General features: G+C 49.8%; 1 protein-coding gene across 21 annotated transcripts in view; it reads right to left on the minus strand.

Moving 5' to 3' along the window:
* DYSF (dysferlin) overlaps positions 1 to 23738 on the minus strand; it is a 203042-nt gene that overhangs the window by 131534 nt on the left and 47770 nt on the right. For 11 of the 21 annotated variants that reach the window (XM_059405860.1, XM_059405874.1, XM_059405866.1 and 8 more), the window contains 12 exons: positions 22434 to 22548; positions 21147 to 21239; positions 20579 to 20784; positions 18838 to 18966; positions 18356 to 18418; positions 17601 to 17651; positions 15772 to 15802; positions 15099 to 15214; positions 10597 to 10723; positions 8999 to 9102; positions 1796 to 1864; positions 1621 to 1664 (listed from right to left, as the gene is read on the minus strand). In XM_059405860.1, the coding sequence (XP_059261843.1) occupies positions 1621 to 1664; positions 1796 to 1864; positions 8999 to 9102; positions 10597 to 10723; positions 15099 to 15214; positions 15772 to 15802; positions 17601 to 17651; positions 18356 to 18418; positions 18838 to 18966; positions 20579 to 20784; positions 21147 to 21239; positions 22434 to 22548 (1148 nt within the window). The remainder of the gene's footprint in view (positions 1 to 1620; positions 1665 to 1795; positions 1865 to 8998; positions 9103 to 10596; positions 10724 to 15098; positions 15215 to 15771; positions 15803 to 17600; positions 17652 to 18355; positions 18419 to 18837; positions 18967 to 20578; positions 20785 to 21146; positions 21240 to 22433; positions 22549 to 23738) is intronic. The other 10 variants (XM_059405868.1, XM_059405877.1, XM_059405879.1 and 7 more) reach the window with 1 other exon arrangement.

Consider the following 23738-nt stretch of genomic DNA (forward strand, 5'->3'; position numbering starts at 1 on the left):
TTTTCATGGGGGGTGGGAGTAGCTTTTTGAGTTTCTGTTCTTTAACCAAAAAAGCAACTATTAAAGAACTGAAGGGAAGATTAAGTTACAGGGAAAAGGCCATGTGGACCACATCGTTATTTCCAGGATTCAGGTAATAACAAAAGTTTATCTGCATTTTCGGGGAGCGGGGGGCCGGGGGAGAGAGGAGCACTTTTCTGGGTAGGAACTTGCAGCAGCAGAACGCTTTTTTGGCCAAGAGCTGGGCTTTGGGGCTTGGGGGTTGCTTTTGGAAAATACAGCAAGTCTGAAAATAGACTCACAATAAAAATGCCACTTCAACCCAAACCAGAGATGCAACCACCAGATTCCGTAATGTGTTTGGATCGTACAGTGTGCTGATGCCTCTGACACAGCTCACACGGCCCCGGGCAAGGCCCGGCCGCCACACATACACGATACCGCACCCACATGCACGAGCGCATGCGCACCCAGGAGTCCACGCGCGCAGACCCACAGACACGCCGACAGCCAATCAGCCCCCATCACGCGGCGCACTCAGGTGCGCGCATGCGCCGTGAGCAGAGAGGCCGAGGTGGGTCCGGGGATGGAGAGCTCGGCTCTCCCCCCCGACCCCCACCCCCGACCGCTGGCCGGTGGAACATACCTGCGGTCAGGGCCCTAGAGGCCTCTCTCCCTCCCGGCCCTCCTGGCTGCTGCTTTCTCTCTAATTCCCACAAGCTGTTTTCTCTCGGCCTGGGGAACTGGCACACACTTTAATGGCTCTGTGGCCTGGGGGTTTTCCCTGGTCTCTCATTACCCTCCTGGCAGGGGGTGCCATGGCCGGAGACCAAAGGAGAACACGCTGGGAACCGCAGGGCTAAGACTTTTTGGGGGCAGAGAAAGGACAACTCTCTTTTTGGAAAGCCCGATGTATGGAAATCCCTAGAGCTCATGCGTGGGAGCCCTAACAGCCCTCCAGGTGTGAGAGAGATCACACACCTTAACGCAGCACGGGCTTTGGGAACAGAAGGCTTGGGTTCGATCCGGCCTCAGCTGCTTCTAGTTGTCCCCTCACATAGATCACTCACTTATCTATAAAGTAGCCAGGAGTCAAGCTGTCATGCATGTGAAACACTTGCGGGGCTCGGGGCCTGGCACACAGTAGTTGCTCAGCAAGTGTTACAGCACTTTTCTAAGATGTCCATGTGGCTCTTGTCCTCACCTGTCCAGAGGCCCCAAACCATTCCATGCTAGCAACCCATGGGAGGTGGGGTGGGGGTCACAGCCCATCCTCCCAAAAGCTCTGCTCTTTCCAGCTTCCTTGCCTTTGCTTATGATCCTCTCCTCACTGGAGTGCCCTCACCCTGGACTTATCAAAACCCCACCTTCTCCAGGAAGCCTTCCTGGCACCCCCTGCCCTAAGGTATCTCAGGTACTTGCTGGCTGCCCTGCTGTGCCTTGGAGCTTAGCTGTTGAGTAAGCTTCCCAAGAACAGCCCACACCGTCTCCTTCTCTGGCCTCCCAGAAGAGGAAACTCCCTCACCTGAAACAGATTCTCCCACTTCATGCTCTGAACTGAGGGGAACTGATGGACCCAGTGACCCCTGAAGATAACCGACTCCAAGACTCAGCACTCACCAATCCATGACACGAATTCTCATTTTTTCACACATGGAGGGAAACTGAAGAGAGAAGAGAGAGGTGTTGGGGTGGAGTCCTTGCAAAGGAGGGGAAGTCCAGGATAAATGGCAGGATACTGGGGAGGCCGGGAGCCCAGGGGATCCCAGAATGGCCCCGAGGGGGCAAGGCTCACCATGGCAGGCAGCGTGATGCTCTGGTTCCACTGAGGGTTGGCTGTCTTCTCCAGGATCTTGCTGCACAGCTGGAAGACACAGAGGACGGGTGGGTGAAGCTCTGCGGGGCCTATGGACTCCCTCGGGGACCACCTCATCAGCCAGGGGCTGTTCTCTGTCATGTTGACCACCCTTCAAGCTGGGCAGAAGAGCCTGGGGGCCTTGAAGGCTCAGACACAGGGGATTGCAGAGAAAAAGTTCAATGGTAAATCAGACCCAGAGCTAGAGGGCATGGGATGTGGTAGCAAGGGAGTGTGGGGGGCATGGAGAGGGATTGCCTGAATTCCAAAGCACTTCTACCCTTATCTCCTACTTCTGGCTAGAGGTACCAGCCAGAGGTAGGAGGTGGAGGTACCTCCACTCCCCCACCTCCCATAAGGCCATGACACTATTGTGTGGGCCCTGAATCCAGACTGGCTTTCCCAGGGGTCCTACAGCCTGAGGCACTAACCTCTACCAGTCAGCCCAGACCACCTGCCCCTTTGGAAGAATGTGAGCCCTAGAAGATTAAAGATGGGGAGGAGAAGGGGAGAGGATAGCCGGAGGGCCAAGGTTTGGGGGCCAGCCACCAGCATCTGAGAATAAGAGAATTCAGCAAACATACAAATCCCATCAGCCACAGTCTGCCTTAGATTAGCCCTGCTCTTAAGACTGGACTTTCCACAATCAAGAAACCCAGCAGAGGTGGAAACTAGATCCAAACCAGTGGCTTCTGTCCCCACCTGTGCTTGGAATCCCGGGGGGGGGGGGGTGGAGTGCAGCAGGCAGGGGCATACCCCTTAGCCAGCTCCAGGGCATCCCGCACTCCCCACAGGGACAGCAGGTAAAGACTCTATTTCAGATACACAGATGATGGGTTCGCTGTCCTGCAGCCTTTTTCAGAGCATTTGCTATGGGCCCTGCACTGTGCTCAGCGGTTCTGTGCATTATCTCATTTAATGAGCATCTGATCAGGGGCTCCAGTTCCTCCATGAAAGGAGGGTGCAGCCTCCATGGGGGGCCAGGACTTTGTCTCCATTCAGTCCACCCAGTGCCAGCCCCTGTCCCCATCCTCCCCACCTCCCTGCGAAAAGAGCCCCGGCAAAGCCTGGGAGCAAGGGTGCATGCCAAAATTTGCTCCTCATGCCAGCAAAGAAAGGAGTAAGGACAGAAGAGAGGGACAATGGGCAGAAAGTGAATGAAAATTCAAAGGCTTGAAGGCACATAAAAAGACGCTCAACCGCCCTCATAAGAAAAGAAACACAAATAAAACCAAAAAACCGTTTCTCACCCATCACATTTATAAAATTCTCTAAAATCTGACAGCCCTCTACTGGCAAGGCTAGGGGGAAAGTACACGCTCATATTTTGCTGGTGGGAGAAAATAAAAGAGCTCAACGCTCCAAACAGCAACTGACCACTATCTCTCCAAACTGCAAAGGCAAAAACCCATTGACTTACCAGGTCCACCTCTAGAAATTTATCCTGCAGTACCACTTGCCTCTGTGCAGAATGACCTGTGACGAGGTTATTCACAGCCGTGTGGCTTGAACTACCAAGGATATGGAACAACCCATGGGTCCAAGAGAGGCCAGATTAAATGAATGGTGGTCCTTCCCCACAACGCAGATCTAATCATCACAAGGGAAAACACATTTTTTTCTTCCCTTTTTTTGTATCTACGTGAGATGATGAATGTTAACTAAACTTAAAATCACTTTGCAATCTGTAAGTCAAGTCATCATACTGTATTTTGAAATTTATTTCAAAGGCTGTTCAATAACCTGAGAAAATACGGGCTTCTAAAAACGGTTTACCAAACTGAGGAGATAGAGTTAATTCTTGTTACTGACTGTAGTTACCCATTCTATAAATCACCAAAAACACTGAATTCGTGAATATTAAACCATTGCTCCGGGGGAATTTCAGGGTTAGGTTCCTACCAACCTCTGTCACATTTTTGTTAACTAATCAATATGTAACCTTGTTTCACATGTGTTACCGTTCAAAGATACCTTATTTAATATATACTGTGATTTGTTAACACTAAACACACGGTCAGCCTGTAATTCATGCTTGAAGGAAGCTTATCTAACGTATTTTCTCCTGAGGCACGTCCCAGCCCTTTTGCCCATGAGAACCCCAGACAGCCCTTTGGCACACACAAGGGAGCACATTTTAAGCAGCAAAATCACATAAAAAGCACCAGCATGTGAACAACATGATGCCAGGTAGACCAAGAAAAGGGCACTTCTTTACAGGATGACAACTGAAACGAAAAGGCAGACTCACGTTGTTTGTGAGTCTCGGTGGCAACACACATCAGCCATTCCACACCAGGCGCAAATGATCATGAAGCACCATTCATGTAAGTTTCAGGATTACAAATAAATTTTAGTGAGTGGGTAAATTTGCAAATATGGAATCCACACATAATGACAACCAATTTATTCTGAATCTAACTTTTTTTCCACCAGGGGAGAGGAGAGGGCTGGGAATGAAAGCAGTAGAGAGAAAAACATACTACAAAAAATACACACAAATGTTAACAGTGGTTATCTCCACAGTAATGTGGGGTACAGAAATGTGTTTTTTTTTTCATTTTCCTTTATTTTCTATGATTATTTACAATTTTTTTAACAATCGATTGGTTTTCTTCTTGCATTCAGAAAAAAAGTTGTTTCAAAGTCTCCCACCCTATGCCCAAGTACCTCTCCTTTCCTTCTCACCAAGAAGAGTGTGTGTGTGTGTGTGTGTGTGTGTGTGTGTGTGTGTAAAATCTGGTATGGTTCACATCTTGGATAATAGTGCCACCAAGTGTCCATGGGAGGAAGTGCAATGAGGGTCACGCTGGGGTGGGTAGGCACACAGAAGACAAAACCCCAGGACTGCAGATTAGGTTGTAATGAGAAAAAGTGACACACGGGCTGGCGGAGGGAGAGGGACAAGCAGAAGGAGACAGACAGTAAGGGTAGCTGGAGGAGAGAGAGGCTGACACAAATATCTGGGGACCACCAGGGAAGTCCAACAGGCTAAAGCTTTCAGAAGGGAGGGGCTCAGCTTCCTCTGTCACAATAAACCCCTTCCTTCCTTCTAGGGGCAAAATAAGGGTGTGTAGCTTCTTTCAGAAGCCCAGTCACCAGCTTTTTAGGGTCCCTTGCCTTGCTCAGGTTCCCCTAGCTCATCACCTCCTACAGACATTTGCATCTACCTAGAAAAGCCCCCAGGGCCAGCCAAGGACATCTCAGAACAAAAAGACCTTGAGAGATCAAGGTGCCTTCGATTACCCAGGAGCAGCCAGGTGCCCTGGAGCTCTGAGACTTGGCCCCCAGAAAGCCATTAAATTTGAAGGCAGGTCTGGTTTGGTTCTCCCCACCATTAAAGCACCCTACCATTTTGGGGAATGTGAAATAAAAAAATAAAAACAATCTTGAGACATGACTTTCCCTACCTGTCAAATTGGGAAATTAATCCCAGTCTTTAGAAGAAGTATCCCACAAGCCTGTCCAGCCACATCTTCCCACTTCCTTCTCGCCTTCCTTCCTTGTGTTGCAATCCCTCCTGAGGCTTGATACAGGACATCAGACCCTGATCCCAGGTCCAAACTAACACTGCACTTAGGTGAAGACCTGCGCTTGGGCGAGGACCCACAGTGAGCATTTACACCTCAGTGTGAAAGAGTTTAAGATCTGAGTTACCCCTCCCACATACATTTTCACTGAGACCCTGAGTTAGGCTCGGGAGAGGGGAACCAGCTCAGAGAGACCCCCAATGGCCAACTTCAGGACAGATCATACATCCAACACAGGAATGATTGATTTTAACCCACTGAATTAATAAAAAGTATTGAGTTCCATAATAATACTCAAAGGCACTAAGGGGGAGGAAAGCTCTTCTTTCCAGAAAAACACCAACTTATAAAGAGGGAAGGAATGATAATGAGAAAATTACCACTTTGCAACCCCAAGTAAATGACTTATTCGGGCAAGGAGGTCAATGGCTGCATAGACCATTAGGTAAGACGTTGCTGAGAAAAGGATATAAACCTGGTGCCAAGACATCACCCACAGATGACTTGCAATGTATTTTGACAAGAGAAAGGGAGCATGTATTTTGACAAGAGAAAGATCCGGAATCACCGTCTTAAGCAAATGATCAGATAGTCATCACCAGTGATGGGACAACCTCATACTGCTTCTTGTCATGATGCAACACGGTGCACCCAACATCGTTACGACACATTCTTGCTGAAATACTGAATCTGAAACAAATCTAATCCTGAGAACTGATTTCCAGTTTATAGGAAATGCAGGGGCCAGAGAAAGCACCGGAAACAACACCGGAGGGAAACAATCTGATAAATCCAGAACATGGACAAGTGGCCTAGGCTCTTCAAAAAGTCAAGGGGTGAGAACAATGGTTGCGGTAGGTGGGGAAGGTCAGGAGGGGTAGTTACAGAAGAGACTGTAGAGGCCTAAGGACCAAATGCAGAGCATGAATTCTAGCTGGGTCTTAGATCAGCACAAAATGAAGCCAGCTCCAAAGGACATTTTTGGGTTAATCAGAGAAAATTTATATGAGCCAGAATCTGCTAATATTAGGGAATGACTGTTCCATCTCGTAGGTGTGATCATGTTACTGTAGTTACAAAGAATTTTCTTCTTCTCAGGATCCCTGCTGAAGCCTTTAGGAATAAAGTCTGCAACTAGGTTTCAAATGATTCAGCCAGGAAAAAAAAAAAAAAAGTATCTATATATAGAAAGCAAATGCAACAAAATGTTAGCAGTTGCTTCATCTAAGTGTAGGTCATACAGAGCACAGGGTGTTCATCCAAACACTCTTCTAACTTTTCTTGATGTTTTAAAATATTCAAAATGAAGATTCAGGAGGAAAATGCCTATCACCTATATAAAGGAGAAAAACTGGAAAGACAGGCACCAAAAATGAACATTATATGGTGAATTATGGGTCATTTTATTTACTTTTTTCTGTAATTTTCAAAGTGGCCTAGTAAACAGGTACGTCAGTAATAAAAGAAGAAAAGAAACAACAGGTAGGGAGTGAGTCTGGGCATCAGAGAGGACACCCCCCTCCCCCCCCACCTCAGGGGCCCGCCTTTGTTGGTGGGATGGGCTGGCAGATGCCGGCTCCTTTTCAAAATGAATCTAAGAAAAGATTAAGTGAAAGGAAAATTGCAAAGTGCTCTAGGAATAGGAACCCACACCGCCTCCATCACCACATCACTACATCACTCCATCACTACCGCCAGCTTTTAGAGTTTAACGCAAATTTTTAAAACTTCTCTCCAGTTGTCCTATAACACCTGCGGGCTGTCTTCCCCCGCCCCACTTCTGCCTGGGGAGCAAATGGGGAACCGGCCTGGGACACCCATCCTCGGCCACCCAGCTCAGATTCTCAGCCAGTCTGCTCTGCCCTGTTCTGATTTTCCCATCAACCTCCAAGACATCTGACTCAACTCTCCCAGCCCTGCTTCTGCGGCAGGTGGATCTCTCCACAAGGTTGGCACAACCTCAGAGGGCCCTGCCCCCCACCCTTGCCAACTCCCTGCGGTCAGACACATCTCAGAGGCAGCCCCCTCGCAGGGGTTCTGGGCGCAGTGTGGGGAGGCAGTCTGCGCCCACCTGATCTGTCATTTTCCCCCACAATTTCTACCACAGTCTCTGCTTTGAGGTCATGGACTAAATAAGAACAGGTTCTTGTCCACAAGTCGGAGAAACAAATGCTAACAGCTACCGGAACGGAATGGAAAACCGGCTAAAAGAGGGCCTAGGGCACGGTTGGGCGCCGAGGACCGAACTAGTGCCAGGGGCCCGTGGGGGTAGGCAACTGGACACTGAAAGATGCTGGACTTTGTGGGGAAGGGGACAGGAAGGACACGGGCAAAGGCTAGAGGTGTGACCAATAAGGGAAAGAAGAGACAGGGCAGACAAGAGGACACAAGGCCACTGTGTGAGCTGTGCAGTTTGTTAGCACCAAGAGTGCGGGGAGGGAGCCCTTGTGGCTGAAACCCCACCCAACCCAGCTCTCCAAGCCCAGGCTGCAGAGCTGCGCGTTCCCGGCAGGGGGCGCCATTTTCTCACTCGCACAAACACCGTTAAGAACGGACTTAGGCCAGGGAGATGTGGTCAGAAAGTTCAGCTGGGCAGGACCTGATCAGCCGGATTATACGGCTTGAACGTCATTGTACAGAGTCGTTTTAAGATAATTATTCTGGAGCCTTTTATGGGGAGAACCCAGAGAAGAGAATGAACGCAAGGCTGCTGTGTGGTCTTGGGAACAGAGGACAGTGGGCAGAGGGGAGGGAATGGCCTTGGGACATGTTTGAAATCCAAAAGGGTGGGGGAGGGGGATGTTTGTTGGAAGGATGCCAAAAAAGAGAGAAGAATCAAGGCAGGCCCACGTTCTCTGCCTTTGGTACCTGGGTAGGATGGAGGCTCCTGGGAGTGGGGCAGGTGGGGCAGATGAGTCTTCCACAGGGCCCAAGGGGCACCAAGGATGCACAAAGACCTGGGGAGGTCTGGGGCTGAAGAGGGTGTCAGAGTGAAACAGAGCTGTAGGAGTCCTCCGCAGAGGGGCAAAGCTGACGCCTGAAGCCTGGGAGAGCCTATGGGACAGGCAGGAGAGGCTGGGGAGGGCCTGCCTGCCTGGGGGGGGGGGGGGCGGGAAGGGGGCCCACAGGAGCCCCAGCAGCAGCCCTGCCTCTGGGCACAAAGGCCAGCTGCAAGGAAGAGAGGTGTGAGTCATCCCCAGGTCCCCCACGGAGTGGACTTTCTCTGCTCAACTCCTGCCACAGCTTTTTTAAAATAATCATTATGCTTCTACCACTTTTTTTAAGCTCCCCCATCTTTACACCTTCTCTGGTTTCCATGCCAGTGCTTAATTTTCCCCCAAACACTCTTCTATCTATCTGCTACCTATCTGTCCTCCCCCTGTCCCTCACCCATGTGTCCATCCCAGATACTGAAGCAGACCAGAGAGCCAGGCCTGGATGAGTGTCTCCCCGTGTGCCCCCCAGTGAGCCCCCCGCCCAGGTGCACCTTCTGATAGGGCCGCACCAAGGGCTGCCTGTGTGCACCTCATGTCCTTTACTCTGCTCAGCACCATCCAGGGGGACCTCCAGCGGTCCCCTCCGGAGAGAATCCTCTTGCTTCCTCACTCCTTACCATTTTCCCCGCAAAGCTGACTTCCATGAAGGGATCCACCAAGTTCTTCTTGTTACTGTCAAAGCCGAAGATCTGCTTCACGTTGTCCATCACGGCGTCATCCACTGGGAAGAACACGCTGGTCAATGCCCGCCGACTATCCAACCTCCAAAACCTCACTTTCCAGCTACCTGTCTCCCAACAGTCTTGGGACTCTGAGAGAGAGATGCTCTGGCATCTGTGACAGCCTGGGGACTCCCAGAACAGCAGCCCCTGACCCTGCCCAAACAGCTTTGTTCACCAGCCCCTGCTCTCAAGGACTTTCTGAACAGATCCACCAGATGAAGCAACTGCCTTTAGCTCTGGTCATGATCGTGGGGTCCTGGAATCAAGCCCCGAATTGGGCTCCCTGTTCAGCAGGGAGCCTGCTTCCTGCCTCTCACTCTCCCTGCTTGTGCTCCCTCCCTCTCTCTCTGTCAAATGAATAAATGCAATCATTTTTCAAAGAATTTTAATCTATGGTGCTCCAAACCAATATTTTACTGAATTAGTCATATTATGTATAAATGTATATACAGACAGACGGATAAGTGCCTATGTGTATTAATGGTTGGTATAGATATCTATGTGCATATGAAAGAGAGGAGGGACAGTTAGAGATTATATACCAGCTGCTGTCTACATGAATACAAAAGATAACAACAATTAGCAAATATTTATGTCTTATTTACCCACCTAGTTCATTTTATTTATATTTAAACAAGCTTGCAGAGAATTAAATATAAAGCACATTTACCTTGAAAAAAAGCAAACATTTCTATTCCCCCAGTCCCCTGTGGGAGCTCACCAACCTCCCTTCTGCATAGTTTCAAGCAACAAATGAAGAAGGTTATTAAGCATGTATCTTAATGCCCATTTACTTTCTTAAGGTTTTTCCCCATGATCTGGGTACCATTAAGCTTGTACAGAAGGAATGCATTTCTTTTATTGAGTCATTAGTCAAAGGATTGAGCAAACCCTCAAATAATTAGCTTTATAAAAGATTTATAAACAAGGACCTAAGTTGCAAACACTTTCACTGACTCTGCTATGGACAGAAACATTTGATTAGGCTAATAGATGCCTCAAAACAGGGGCTCACCCTTTAAAAACGACCCGTGTGTGAGCCTTACTCCAAACCCAGTCAGTGTGAAACACCGGAGGAGACGTCCCACCGTCTTTAAAGGCCCTTTTAAAGGTCCCCCGGCAGTTCTAGCACGCAGTCTCCAGCAACACCCAAGACTTAGAATATTCAGCGTGATTACTCCAGAATTTACTGAGCCTATGGGATGGGGCAGTGCAGGGCCAGTCGCTGGGAGAAACCAGGCATGGGTCACCCTGTCTCTCTTGGGAATGTGGCCACAGGGAGTGTGACCCACTGTCCCAGGATGGGGGGCCTGCAGCGCTGAAACTGGGACCATCCCAGGCAAACTGGGGTGATGGCTCACCAAGAGGACAGATGTTTTTCATTTGTGGAGACACTGAGGCCTTCTGCGATCTACTGACTTTTTCCCCAGCCCAGGGGCTCTGCTCCCAATCTCAGTCTTGGGCCTCCAACCCAGGGAAGACGCCAGACTCACTCTGTGGTAAGTCCTCCGCTCTGAAGACCTTCAGGCAGAAGTGGGCTCCTCGAAGGGCCACACCAGTTGGCCTGAGCAGATTGTTTTCGATGTCCTCCTTGTCTTCAGAGGGGTCCTTTCTCTCCAGCTACAATGCAACCAAATGTGATGCCTTTAAAGAGTTCGTGAGTACAATATCTCCCCTTCTTCACCCAACACCCCCTAAATGATGCATTCTGAAGAAAGGTAGCTTTCGCCCTGCTATTAACGTGTGATCTCAGGCAGGATCCTTCCCCCTGAGACTCAACTCCCCGACCTGGACAGTGGAAAGAGTAACACTGACCTTGCAGACTGCTGGACAGATCAACTTCAATAATGTGTAAACACACATGACGGGCATTCAAGAATCTTGTTTTCCTGCCTCCTCCACCCATTCATAAGAGTGCAGAAGTGATGGGTCTAAGCTGGCCTGTCTTCAGTAACATGTGTTCATTCACTCGACAAGTGTTTAGTGTCAGTGAGTGATGACTGGGTTGTGCTGAAGGGGGAGGGATGCAGCAGTGAACAAGGTAGACAGAGGTCCTGCCCCCACAGAGCTCACCATCTCACAGTGAAAGCCCACCTTTAAGCAAGCTCCTGTCCTGCCATTCCACTGGATGGAATACAGACCCAATGGTGGGAACTGCAGCAACCATATTGGACCATGAGATGGCAGCTGCATGATGAAGACAGCAGAGAGAAGACCAGGAGCCTGCATCTCTGGTCGTTGCAGGAGCACTGTGCCAGCTCTGGACTGCCTCTCCAGGCACTTATGAGGGACAGAAACACACTTCAATCTTCCTTAATGCCTATTATTCAGGGTATCTTTGTTACAGCAGCTGAACCTGCAAGGGCCCAGGGGAGATGTGAGGGGGCCGTGACCTCAGACTCTGGTGTTGGAATGGGAGAGAGAAGTATGCTCGGAGGTGATCCTGCCAACAAGACTGACCAACCACGTGCATGTGGACTGACAGATGTGGGACTGAGGGTTGAGGAATGAAAAGCCTCTAACTTGGGAGACTGAGTGGATGATGGTGCCATTTCCTAAGATGTCACCTAACACAAGATGGGAGCGGTCGTGGGAAGTGAGCAGCAGATGAACACGAGTTTTCCTATGTTAAGTTAGAGGGGCCTAAGGGACATGTTTCTGTGGCTTTATTACTCAGCAACTGAAACTGAGTGTCTAGAGCTCCGAAGATCCAAGCTGGGTCAATATAGGAGCCTCCTGTGGACAGAGATGGGCTCCATGAAAGTGAGGGTCGAGGACACAGCAAAGAGGCAAGCAAGGGAACTTTAATGAGCCACTGAATTTGAAGGATCCATAAAACAAACAAACAAACAAACAGCAAGAATCAGGAAAAATCACCCATGCTAAGGGAGAAGAGAATTTGAATTAAGTCACGGGTTCTAGAATCAAAGGCTGTGGAGGAACAGAGAGGATTAATAGCAGAGAAGAGCCCCTGGAGGTTGGCAATGGGGACCTTCCAGGCTTCAGGGAAGGAAGACAGCAGGAATCCTCATGAAGAGGAGGAGGAATGAGCAGCTGGGAGAGGAGGAGAGAAGAGGTACCCCGCGGGCTCCCTGATGAAGTTGGTCATGCCTGGAAGCAAACTGCAAGCAACCTGGAGAAGAGCGGTGGGGAGAAATGAGAGAAGTGGGAGAGGGTGTTTGAAGGTAGGGAAATCCTGAGCCTGGTACAGGTCTAACGGCAGAAGAGAAGACACCAGGAAGAGCAGGGAGAACAAGATGGCGGAGGACTGGAGCACAGGGCAAAGGAGGCAGGAAGCTGGGGAAGTAAGAAAAGACAAATGAAGTCAGGAATGAGGACAGAAGGAGCTGCAGGCGTTTCTATTATTCACCACTGTGCAGCTCTGCCTCTCTCAGGAGGCAGAGAATGAGGCTTCGGAAAGAAAGCAAAGTCTGGAAATAGCACTGTGGCAAATGGGACAAGGAGTAAACCACACTCAAGTAAGAGAAGAGGTTGATAGCACCTATGTTCACCTAGCCAGCACCTCCAGGTGACTTCTGCCACTGAAACTCACCAAGGAGTGGTATAAACAGTGAGGGATGGTGGGGTCCTGAGGTGTGGCAGGAGACCCCTACTTTGGGGCCAGGAAGCATGTGGTGAGAGCTGTGGTGGAGGATGGCGTTCAGGCTGGGGGAGGGGAGAGCATGGCAGGAGGGCACTAATGGATTGTGAAAACCAGCAGAGGCTGGGGTGAGGAGGGGCTTCTGTAACGCCAGGGTGGAAGGACTGTCTTTCAGCAGGGGTGACAGAGTGGTGGAGAGAGGGATTTCTGAACTCGGGGTCTTTAAGGAAATAAAATCAGATGTCAGTGGCTCATCAGTGAGGATATGTCACACCTCAGGACAATGGCGAAGGTGAGAATCGGGAAGCAGGGACACCCCTGGACCAGCTCTGCCTATGGGGGGTGTAGGTGACAGCCTAGAGAGAGAGAAACAACCAGCAAAGCAGCCTGTAATTAAAGGAGGTGGCCGTGCTGAGGTTAGGAAGAGCCGCCGGCCGGAAGGCTGCAGTGGGAACACCGAAGCTGGCTGCTCCTCCCGTTCCAGAACCCACAGAGAGTCAGAGCCGAAAGTAGGGGCTTCTGTCTGAGTTGATTTCAAAAGAAGTAGCTTCATCAGGAAAAAGCAAGGTTCCAATTCATAGGAAGAAGAGGAAGAAATGCTTTAGAGACGGGCGATAGACTCAGAGATGCCATGAGAAGGAACAAGACGGCATGATGTTTGGAAAGACATGCTACCGAAGGACAGGACAGGACTGCATGGGACAAAAGAGAGGGACAGGTCTCTTTAGGTGGGGCTTGCCCACTGGAGCTCCATCAGCCCCTGCACAGCACAGAACACTGCGCTCTCCATCCCCTAACCCCCTCCACTGTGACTTTCTGAGCCCTTGTCATCAGCCAACTCCTATTCCTGACTCTCACAGAACTTGCCCTCTGCCTCCTACCACTCTTCTCCCCTGGAGATCTGATTTCCCCACTCTTGCCTCTCCCTCTCCTCTTGGCCATCCCAGGCTGGGAAGAGAAGGCCACACCTTGCACTGGCACCCTGCCCCATCACTCCACCATGTCTTTTATCTGAGGACCCCATCACCCCATGTGCCACTCTCTCCCTTGGTTCTCACTGACACCATCCACCAAGCTGAGGACAGGTGCTCACCTTTCCTTCCTGACTTTAGCACCTGCCTCACCACTTGCCTATTTGATTTCCAATTCTCCCATAAGATAATCCGCATCAACGTGGTCAAGTCATTTGCCAACACGGTTCCCTTCCTCCACCAGCAGCTCCTTAGTCTCCCCTTGGTAGAGGTATGGTCACATCTGGAACCTCCAGCCACTCAGGGCCACTCCTCTAGCAAAACCTTGACCACTGAAACCCTTCTCTGAAGACAGCTTGCAACCTATCTGCCTCCTCCAACCTCCCACTCACACAGAGCAGAGCTCCCAACACAGCTTGGCACACAGCAGGTGCTCAATAAATGTGTGCTCCCTACCCCTCCCCTATTCTCCGTCCCCCTCACCAGCTCTAAGCCTTGCACTCCTGCACCCTCCCACCCAGCACCACCAGCCATGTCCCAATCTCCAAGCTACCTTGGCCCTGTGCTTTCCCTAGTCCTGCCATCCCCACACCAAATACCTCAGGCTGTCCGCCCACCTACTATAATGACATTCTGCAGAGCTAGGCACTCTTGTGTCCTTCCATTTACCTGGAATTAACCCTTCCTCCCTCTCCCACGACTACACCCAACCTTCTTTCTTGCCAAACATAAAAAGATGCTGATACCTCTCCATGTCTGCACACCTATCTCATTCTTCCCATCTCTAACTTGAACTTCACTTACTGGTGTGTAAAGATGATAATGGTATATTCTCAGACGATAAAATTCAACTTGGAGTAGAGTATAGAGAATGATCTCACTTTTGCAAAAAAAAAAAAAAATACAACAATTTGGTGGTTGTCGGGGGGTGGGGGAAAGGGGACTGGAGAAGGGGGACAATGTGTACAAACGTCCAGTTATCGGGTAAGTAAAAGTCATGAGGATATAATGCATAGCATGGAGACGCTAGTTAATAATTCTCTGTTGCACATTTGAAAGTTACTGAGAGAATAGATCCTGAAAGTTTGAAACTTCATAAGGCAATGGATGGTAACTAGACTTACCCTGATGATCATTTCACAATGTATACAAATAATGAATCGTTTATTCATTATATGACTGAAACTAATATAATGTTGTATGTCAATTACATCTCAATTGTAAAAAGCAATAAAAAAAAAAATAGATGGGGCACCTGGGTGGCTCAGGTGATTAAACGTCTGACTCTTGGTTTTGGCTCAGGTTGTGATCTCAGGGTTTTAAGATCAAGCCCTGCATTGGGTTCCGTGCTCACGCCGAGTATGCTGGGACTCTCTCTCCCTCTCCCTCTATCTCCTGATAGATGGAGGAGCAATGTACTCACAGGCGCTTCATCTCCAGGCCCCAGAACACAGAGGCTTGCTTTCAGGTAACCTCTGGCTCCAGCAGAGAAATCGTCAGGATCCGAGAGAAGCAGCCACTTCCTCAGATAGGCATGTCCTAAGAGAGACATCATCCATTGGTGAGGGCAGAGTTGGAAGGACCCATGTCTGCCACCACGTCCAGACCCCGGGGCCAACTACATTTGGGTGATGAGGGATTTATTCACAGGGACATGGGGGCCAGACTTTGAGTGTTCATGTAGGCCAAGAAGAGTCTGCCAAAGCTAGAACCCAGGCCATTTACCGCCCTTTCAGGAAGTGACTGGACCAAAAGCCAGGGTGTGAAGAAATCTAGACTTGTTATCAAAATGGCCCACCTCTGTCAGAGGGGACTTCATCTCCAACAACATTTGCTTGGGGCCTTCCAAATTTAGCATCCCTGGCTGGGCCAGCCAAGACCCATGAGAAGGTTTGATCTCCCTGAGGGCCTAGTTGACTTGGAAGATGGAAGCCTGCCTTCTCTTCTTTCCTGCGGCTCTCATCTCCAGGATCAGATTCTACCTCTAAAGTCTAAAACCCCCAAGGGAAAAAGGCGATTGTCCCAAACGGCTGTTCCCAACAGCCTCCAGAACCAAAATGCAAGGATATGGCCAAAGGGATGAGGACGTGACTCACGAGGCTCTCTGTAGATGGTACCCACGTCCATCTGAAATTAAACCAAGAAACACAAGTCAAACTCTTACCCTTGGAGCGTTCAGTGAAAGATGGTACATTATGCTATTTTATTAAAAACCATGCTTTGAAGATCATTTGGAGACATGGAGAAATGTTCATCAGCTGACGTTACATGGAAAAAGTGCAGAATACAAATTCAAAGTTTGGTAAGGTTCATCAGCGCATAGGAAAGAACAGGCAAAAGAAACACAACAGAAGGGTGATTGTGCGCTCTCTGGCTGGTAGACTTAGGTGTTAGCTTTATTTTATTTTTCCCTTTCCTATATTTTATAATTTTCTATAAAAAATTTTTCTATAAAATTCTATAAATTTTCTATAAAAATTCGTAGATCAATGGAACATGGATCGTCGGGAAGCTTGTGCATGGGGATAGCCCGAGATATGTGAGAACTCTGTACTTTCCACTCTAGTTTGCTATGAACCTAAAATCGCTCTAAAAAATTTGATCATGGATTACTTTCATAATTAGAAAAAAAGAAAACAATTTTTTACCTTAACCTCTGGGTTCTCAGACTACAGATATGCTTCAAAGATTAGAGACACAAGACATGGAACCCCATTCATTACAGAATGACCCAGGTCTGATCCCATTCTTTTTTAATAACTGCTTTTCCAGAAAAATTGCCTTCGTTTTTTATCTTGTGACTACTTCCCAGAGAAGGGGCCATATTTTATTTTGATAGCAAGAGGAGGTTAAAATAAGCCTGTACTCCTTCTTCCCATTTGATAAATGCCTGAAGATTCAAAAATGAGAAAATCAGTGAGGTTTGCATTAAAACACCATTCGTGAAGGTCTCCATTGCTAGCTACCTGCCTTTACTTCCGAGATTTGTTGATGCCTCCCTGGGAGCTGAGTCCTAGTCAGCGCTTGGTTCTCTAAAGTGCGCTCTTCGCTTCTGTACTGTATGGGACAAATGGGGATGGGGCGGGCAGGCTCCCCCGTCTCCCCTGTGTCTCAACCTGATCCCCCTGGACTCTACATCTGGACTCCACTTGCAAGCCAGAGCACCGGTGTCACCCTTGGCCTGAGTCAGAATTAGGGGGAAGGCCACCTAACCACCAATGTCACTGTCTGCCCAGATATAAGGACAGGTATGAATCAGAATAAGAAGCCAAATTCCTCCTGTTGGAAACAAGGGAAAAGATTTCCCTCTCCACTCTTTCTGCCAAATAATTTACCTTAGAAACCTTATAAATATAAGTATTTTTTCTGCTTTTTCTGTGGGAAGGGAGGGGCAGGCCTTCAGCACAGGCCTGGGTCCAAGTTGTAAAAAAAAAAAAAAAACCCTCATCACAAAAATGCAAGCTTTTCTGTTACTCCCTCTGGAGAAAGTCAGTTAGCTAACACCGATGGTCAGCCCATCACCAGGTGGTGAAGATGAACAGTGCTTGGCGAGGGCGCTGTCCATCGTCTGCCGTGAGGACTCCTTACCTGTGAACAGGTAAGTGGTGGGTTGTAAAGCATTTCTCAGTGGTGTAAAGGATTTCCTGCTGCCTTTACAATCTCCTAGTGGATAGCCTGTCATGTGCATCACCTTCTGGATTGATACGTATCCAATAATAAAATTCTGTTCTTTCTCTACAACCTCTGTGGAGAGGATTTTTGAGTTTGGAGATTTTGTCTTGCCCTTTTTTTTTTTTTTCACTGTATTTCCCAACATTGACCAAGAGGAACAGGACCCCCAAAGTACCAGCCTCTGCACATTACCTACAGAATCTCCAGTAACATGAATTAGCAACAACTGCTTTCAAAAAAAATACATAATTACCCGGAATTCTCCAATGAGAGCATCTGTCCGGAGAGAACGGGAGTCTACCACCTGGGAGAGGGAGATAAATTAAAACTCTCATTTACAAGTAAATGCTGGCCCGACAGGACCCAATACAACAGCTCTTCCCTCCCAAACAGTAACAGCCAACACTTAGAGCACGCACTCTGTTCCGAGACTGCTCTGAGCAAAGTTTAAACTCACATGAACCCCCTGAGTAGGTACTATTATTATGCCCACTTTACAGATGAAGGAACAGAGGCCCAGAGAGGCTACAGGACTTGTAGAGCATCAACACCCCTAAACGACAGAAGCAGGTGCAGAACCCACACCTTCAAAAAATAAACCATACTGCCTTCCAGAAGAAAGACACAAAAAGGAGGGGGGGGTGCTGAGGCCCAAAGGAAGAAGCTCTTGACCAGAACCAGGCACATGGGCAAACAAAATAAAATAAAAATCGGGGTCTGCAGCGAGAATGACTTCAGAACCCCGACCTTTGGCCCCGTGGGTTGTGCTGGGCAGTGGGGGTTCCCCACTCTGCTGTTGCCTCCATCTGAGCTGCCAAAGGCATTTCTGTGACCAGCAGAGCTTGGCGGTGAGCCGCACCCGTCACCCGTGCCCTGGGCTGCACGGCTTCTTCCTCACACTCCCTCACACTCACACTGACAGGTGCACACACACGTGCATGCTGATACACGTGGTGTGCAAGTGAGTGTACACATAACCCACAGAGGAGACTAATTGCTGAGACATACCGTGATAAAGATGGGCTCCTCGAACAGCTCCGAGGGAGAGTCAAACACGTTGAAGAAGAGAGTCTGTGATTCGGGGCAAAAGGGAAATGAATGAGTGCCTGCCCACACCAGGGGCCAAGGAGAGGGTCAGCCACTGCCCACAGCCTTCAGGTCTGGTCCACCCAGAAGTGTGGACTGAGCTCAGCCCAATAGAAGGCTCTGGGGATTCCACAAGTTCTGGGGTATCCCACCCTTGACCTCACAGAGGTTGTCATCTCGGTGGGGTGGAGGCTGGCCCTATGGTATGTTAGAGACATGGAGCACTGGGAGCCCAAGGCAGGAAGAAGAGCTAGAACCACCCCCACCCCAGTTCCTCAGATGACCTACTAGGGACCCAGCATATCTCTCGATTCAAAAACCAAATGGACTGTCCCGTGTCTGCTATGCATTCCCAATTTGGAAGGGCCAGCGTGGTCCTCGTCCTTATACCCAGCATCTCCCACCTCATTGAAGAGCGGGCTGTTTCCCTTGTGGATCCGTGTCCTCTTGGTCTGCCCAGCAGCCGTGACCTTGACCACAGGCTTGATATTCACCCCTGGCAGCTGGCGCCCCTCGATCACCTGCACCCTGATCTGAAAGCCAAGAGAAGCCATGAGCAGGAGGAGGGGGGAATGTCTTCAGGCCCCAAGGGAGTCGGAAATCTCAGGGACCATTCTCACTGCTGGCTTCCGGGGAAGGGTATTAAAAAGGTATTAGGAAGAGCATTATAAGAACAGTCATATTTTTCTACCAAGGTCCCTTGCATCTCTAAAAACCCATAGTTCCGCACAAGAGCTGCCAAGCTTCCCCAAGGAAGCTCCCAGCTCTAAATTCGAGGGCTGCGCCAAGGACCCACAGCCCCCCTCATTCCACGCAGCCGTTGGGACAAGCCTTCCCTCAGACCCCTTGACGCCCGCACATCCAAATGGCCTGAACATTCCTCACTGACAGCTCCCTCAGGGGCTGAACTGACACAGTGAATTGATCCCACTTTTTATTCTTTATAAGATACAATGTTTTCTCACATTTTGAGAAATAAATTAAGAGTTTTCTCTATTGAACTTTAAGTAGAGAAAGGTTTCAGGAAGATCTGTGCTTCCAAATTTAGGCAAAATATTTTAAAACATGAGATTTAAAATACAAGAACAATTTTCATGGAAAAATACGATGTTTACTGGTTTTAAGTTTCAGTCGACATTTATTTATCAATGGACTAAACAATGCTATTCTTTAATCTGTACTACAGAAGAATATATTACTAATAATATCGGGAAGGTAGATCCATGATTTTTTATTCTCTTCATTTTCCTGTATTTTCTGTTTTCAACAAGAAAAATATGTTAATTTTCAAAGGAGAAAAAAGCAGTAAGTACATGACTTGGGAATAAAAATAATAATAATGTCAGAATTTTGTCTCTCAGGCAAATACACAGTGGTTACAGCTAGTACTTTCACTTAAATTATCAAGATTTAGAAGTAAAATGTATTTTTACAATTTGTGGCACTTGGTAAAGAGCTAAGTTTCCTATCTTTAACTTTAAAAGTAGTTCTGAAGAGCTCAGTATCACGAAATGCAACTGTATCAACACGGGAAATTTCGCAGAAAAGAAAAAGAATAAGCAAAGGACCAAAATTAAGATGCAAATAAAACAGGATAGGTTTTTGGATTAAAATATGCCTGAGGGTTCATAGTAACGGCTTATTCTGTGAAGAGCTTGAACATGCTCAAATTCTACATGGCCTTCGGGAGAATCCATGGGTTTAAGGAAGGACATGGATCAAGAGAGAAAACAAAGAGCCAGACAGAGCTTCCTTGTCTGGGGATCTTGTTAAAATGCAGATTCTGATTTGGCAGGACTGGCAGTCTGCGTTTCCATCCAGCTTCCAGGTGCTGCTCCTGTTGCTGGCCCAAGGACCACAGTATGAGAAGCCAACAGCTAGCTAGCCAGATAAAGCCTTGTTGGAATGCATGTAACAAATATAAAGATGGGCTGAATCTCTCCAGCGCTCCCCGCAACCTTTTTTTGTAAAGCACAAAACCAGGGGCCTGTGTTCTGAGGCCACAACGTGTGACCTGCTCATTCTGCATCTGCTGGGGACCGGGGGAACCACAGACTCCTGACTAGAAGAGCTCTTAGGACCTGCTCCCAGGCTGGACAGACAGTACTTAAAGAGGAGACTGCGGTCAGAGAGTCAGCCCATTACCTGGAAGTCCTGCGGTTTGTCCGACAATAGCTTTCTGGGAGTGGGACCACTTCTTTTCCTCTTGCTCCCGGGGTGGTAGGGAGGCGGATGAGAAGGTGGCTTCCTTGGGGTGGTGGGTGCCCCGGGGCCTGGGGCACCGCTCTGATCCAGTGATGGCTCTGCCTCATCTCCGGTGAACCCCTGGTCCTCAGTGTCCTCTCCTGTGTCTGGGCGGAGAGGCTACTAATAAGGGCTGGTCCCTCTGGCTTGGTGCTTGGGACCCTACCCAGCCAATGGAGGAGCCAAAGGGCTTGGGCACGAAGACCCACCACCCACCTCCCCTCCTGTCAGTGAGCCAGGATGGATGAGGGAGAAAGAGGAGCTTCCAACAGCTGAGATGTGAAGGTGGTCAGTCCAGTTAGTCAACAGGAAGGAAAGAAATGGCCCTAGCCCTCCCCACCATGTCCTACAGGATCAGCGCCTCTGACCATCTTGTCCCAGGTCCCACTCTGGTGAGCTGACAGATGGCAGCAGTGAGCTGGTTACAGGCGGTAGGATCAGGATCAGGAGAGCCTGACCCGGGTCTCACCGGTGGGGGCCAGCCACTTCTTTCCAGAGTTTCTCGTGTCCACGGTGCTGTCACTGAGCAGGGACCAAGTCTCAGCCCGGCTCTGTCCCCCACCTGGCATAGGGGCAGGGCACAGCCCCAGGAGGCGAGGAAGGAGCTGGGTGAGGGGAGCCAACCTAGGGCACCCCCACCCCCTGGCTACCCAAGCCTGGCACAAAATTCAGAAATTGTTCCCGTGTCTGCTGAAGACTGTCCCTTCTCACCACCTTCCTGACAAGACTGGGGATTTGTGACCTTTGGGAGCTTTTCCTGCGTAGCCGGAACCCTAACTCAGTCGGACCCACCTCCAAGGTGGTTCCAGAGCCCTCGGGCCCTTCACCCCCCATTCTGTCACCAGGAGCACCCCTTCTCTCTGCCCACCACCCACCCTCCCCAGGAACCTACGCCCCAGTCCAGATTGCTCTCCTCATCTCCAAGCTCAGACGGCGTGGAGCTCCAACAACGTGGCTGGGCAGGGCAGGCTCAGGGCACACCCCGAGCAGAGGCGGAGGCTGCTGGGGTTGAAGGCGGTGTTTGCCTCTGGCTCCCTTCACCCAGAGAGAAACTGCAGTCTCTTTCCCATGGCCAAGTCCCCACCTGGCCCATCTGTGCAGCTTTCTGCACATTCCAGCAGGCCAGACCACATGGAGGTCTCACCAGCCTCACAGCGGCAAGCCCAGCACCCTGGCGGGATCCTTCTGTGACAAGGCCAGCAGAGGCAAGTGAAGAGAACTGAGACAACCCTGGAACTTGCTAACTCAGTCTGCTCATTTCACAAATGATTAACAAGAGGCCCAGAGAGGGAGCGTGGCCGGCCCAAAGTCACACAGCTACTTGGTGCCAAAGTCAAGAAAGGAAGCCATGTCCCCTGGCATCCGCCCAGGGCTCTTTCAAGGCACACCCAGTTGTGTTGTTACGACACCATGGCCAAAGACCTAGGAAGTCCCAGAGCAGGGAAGCATTCACCTCTGGGGCATCTCCTGGGGCAGATCCCATCCAGCAAAGGCGTGCCCTCCCACCCAGCTCCCAGCTGCCCAGTGAGGAGCAGCAGCCCAGGCACAGCCCCTCCCCAGGAGGGCTTCCTCACACCGATCCTAGTAGCACTTTCTCTGTGTGACAGAAGGCCGCTCTCAGGACCTCCTACCCACTGGTGTCCTCTCTTCTATGGACCCGGGAAGCCCCCGAAGCCTCACGCTGGCCTCCTGCCCCCAGGCTCCTACACTGCTGCCGGGCTTCTTCCCAGGGGCCCTGCCAGGGTGGGCTCCTCACCAGCCATCATATCCATGTTGGGCAGAGTGGGCGAGGGTTCCAGAGATGCAGAGGGCGGGAACAGGGGCACAGCTCCAGGGAGTGGTGTGTAGGACACCTGTAGGACCAGCGAGGCCTGGAAGGGATGAGGGTGGGAAGTCAGCAGGTTAGCGCACTGGCCGCGGACCGACACCGGCCAGCGTCCTTTCTGTTCCTTTTACCGCTTCGCCAAGGAAGATGGCACGGATGGGGGTCAGGTTTGCAGGAGGCTGGGGCAAAGCCACCCCAGGGGCCCATCAGGACAGGCAAGTGGCCTAAAGCACAGAATCCAGAGTCCGCTTCTGCCACCTAGAAGCTGTGCGATCTTGGTCAAATTCCAGAACCTCACTGTGCCTCGCTTCCCTCATCTATAAAATGAGCATACTAACAGCGATCGCACCTTCCTCATAGGGTCAAATGGCAGTGAAAATAGCAGACAAAGCACATCATAAGCTTCTATAAATGAATAGCCATTCAACCTCCCCTGCAGGATTTTTCAACCCTCAGCCTAGGCCCATCTCCAGGACAAAGGCCACTTGACCACTCCTGCTTAGCTGAGGGCCCTCCCCTGTTTCCCCACAGGCAGCTCAGCCTCACTCTGCTGAGGCCCCAGCTAGCTCTGGGAGTCTCAGTGTGCTGCTTACCTTTCTGAGCCCTCTTCCCTCCCAGCAACACCCCTGCCCCTCCATGTCAACTTCAGCTGTTCCAGCTTTGACCGGCTGAGGGAAGAGTGACTAGTCACCCCACTGTCACAGGCCAGGAAAGCCTGCCCTGTGTTTTCATCCCACTGACACATTGCCCTCCCTACCCCAATAAGACCTACACTGCTCAAAGGGCCCCAGAACCTGAGAAATCAGCCTCAGCAGGCTCTCTAGTCTTACACCTCTAGGCCAGTGGGGGGCTGGCCCCAGCCTTCCAGCAGGCTTCCTGGGGCAGTCTTTTTATGGATCAAAATTATAAGTGCTCTATTTAAGGAAATTCAGAGAGTACAGAAATCTTAAAGAAAAATAATAATGTGGGTGGCTCAGTGGGTTAAGCATCCGACTCCTGATGTCTGCTCAGGCCATAATCTCATGGATCAGGATCTCATGGGTCTTGAGATAAGCCCTGCATGGGGGGCTGGGGAGGAGGGAGGGTCGATGCTCAGCGGGGAGTCTGCTTGAGATTTTCTCCCTCTTCCCCTCCTCCCACTCGTGTTCCCTCCCTTTCTCTCTCAAATAAATACATCTTTAAAAAGAAAGAAAGAAAGAAAGAAAGAAAGAAAGAAAGAAAGAAAGAAAGAAAGAA

This window comes from Mustela nigripes, chromosome 7 (genome assembly GCF_022355385.1).
Source record: "Mustela nigripes isolate SB6536 chromosome 7, MUSNIG.SB6536, whole genome shotgun sequence".
Lineage (NCBI taxonomy): Eukaryota > Metazoa > Chordata > Mammalia > Carnivora > Mustelidae > Mustela > Mustela nigripes.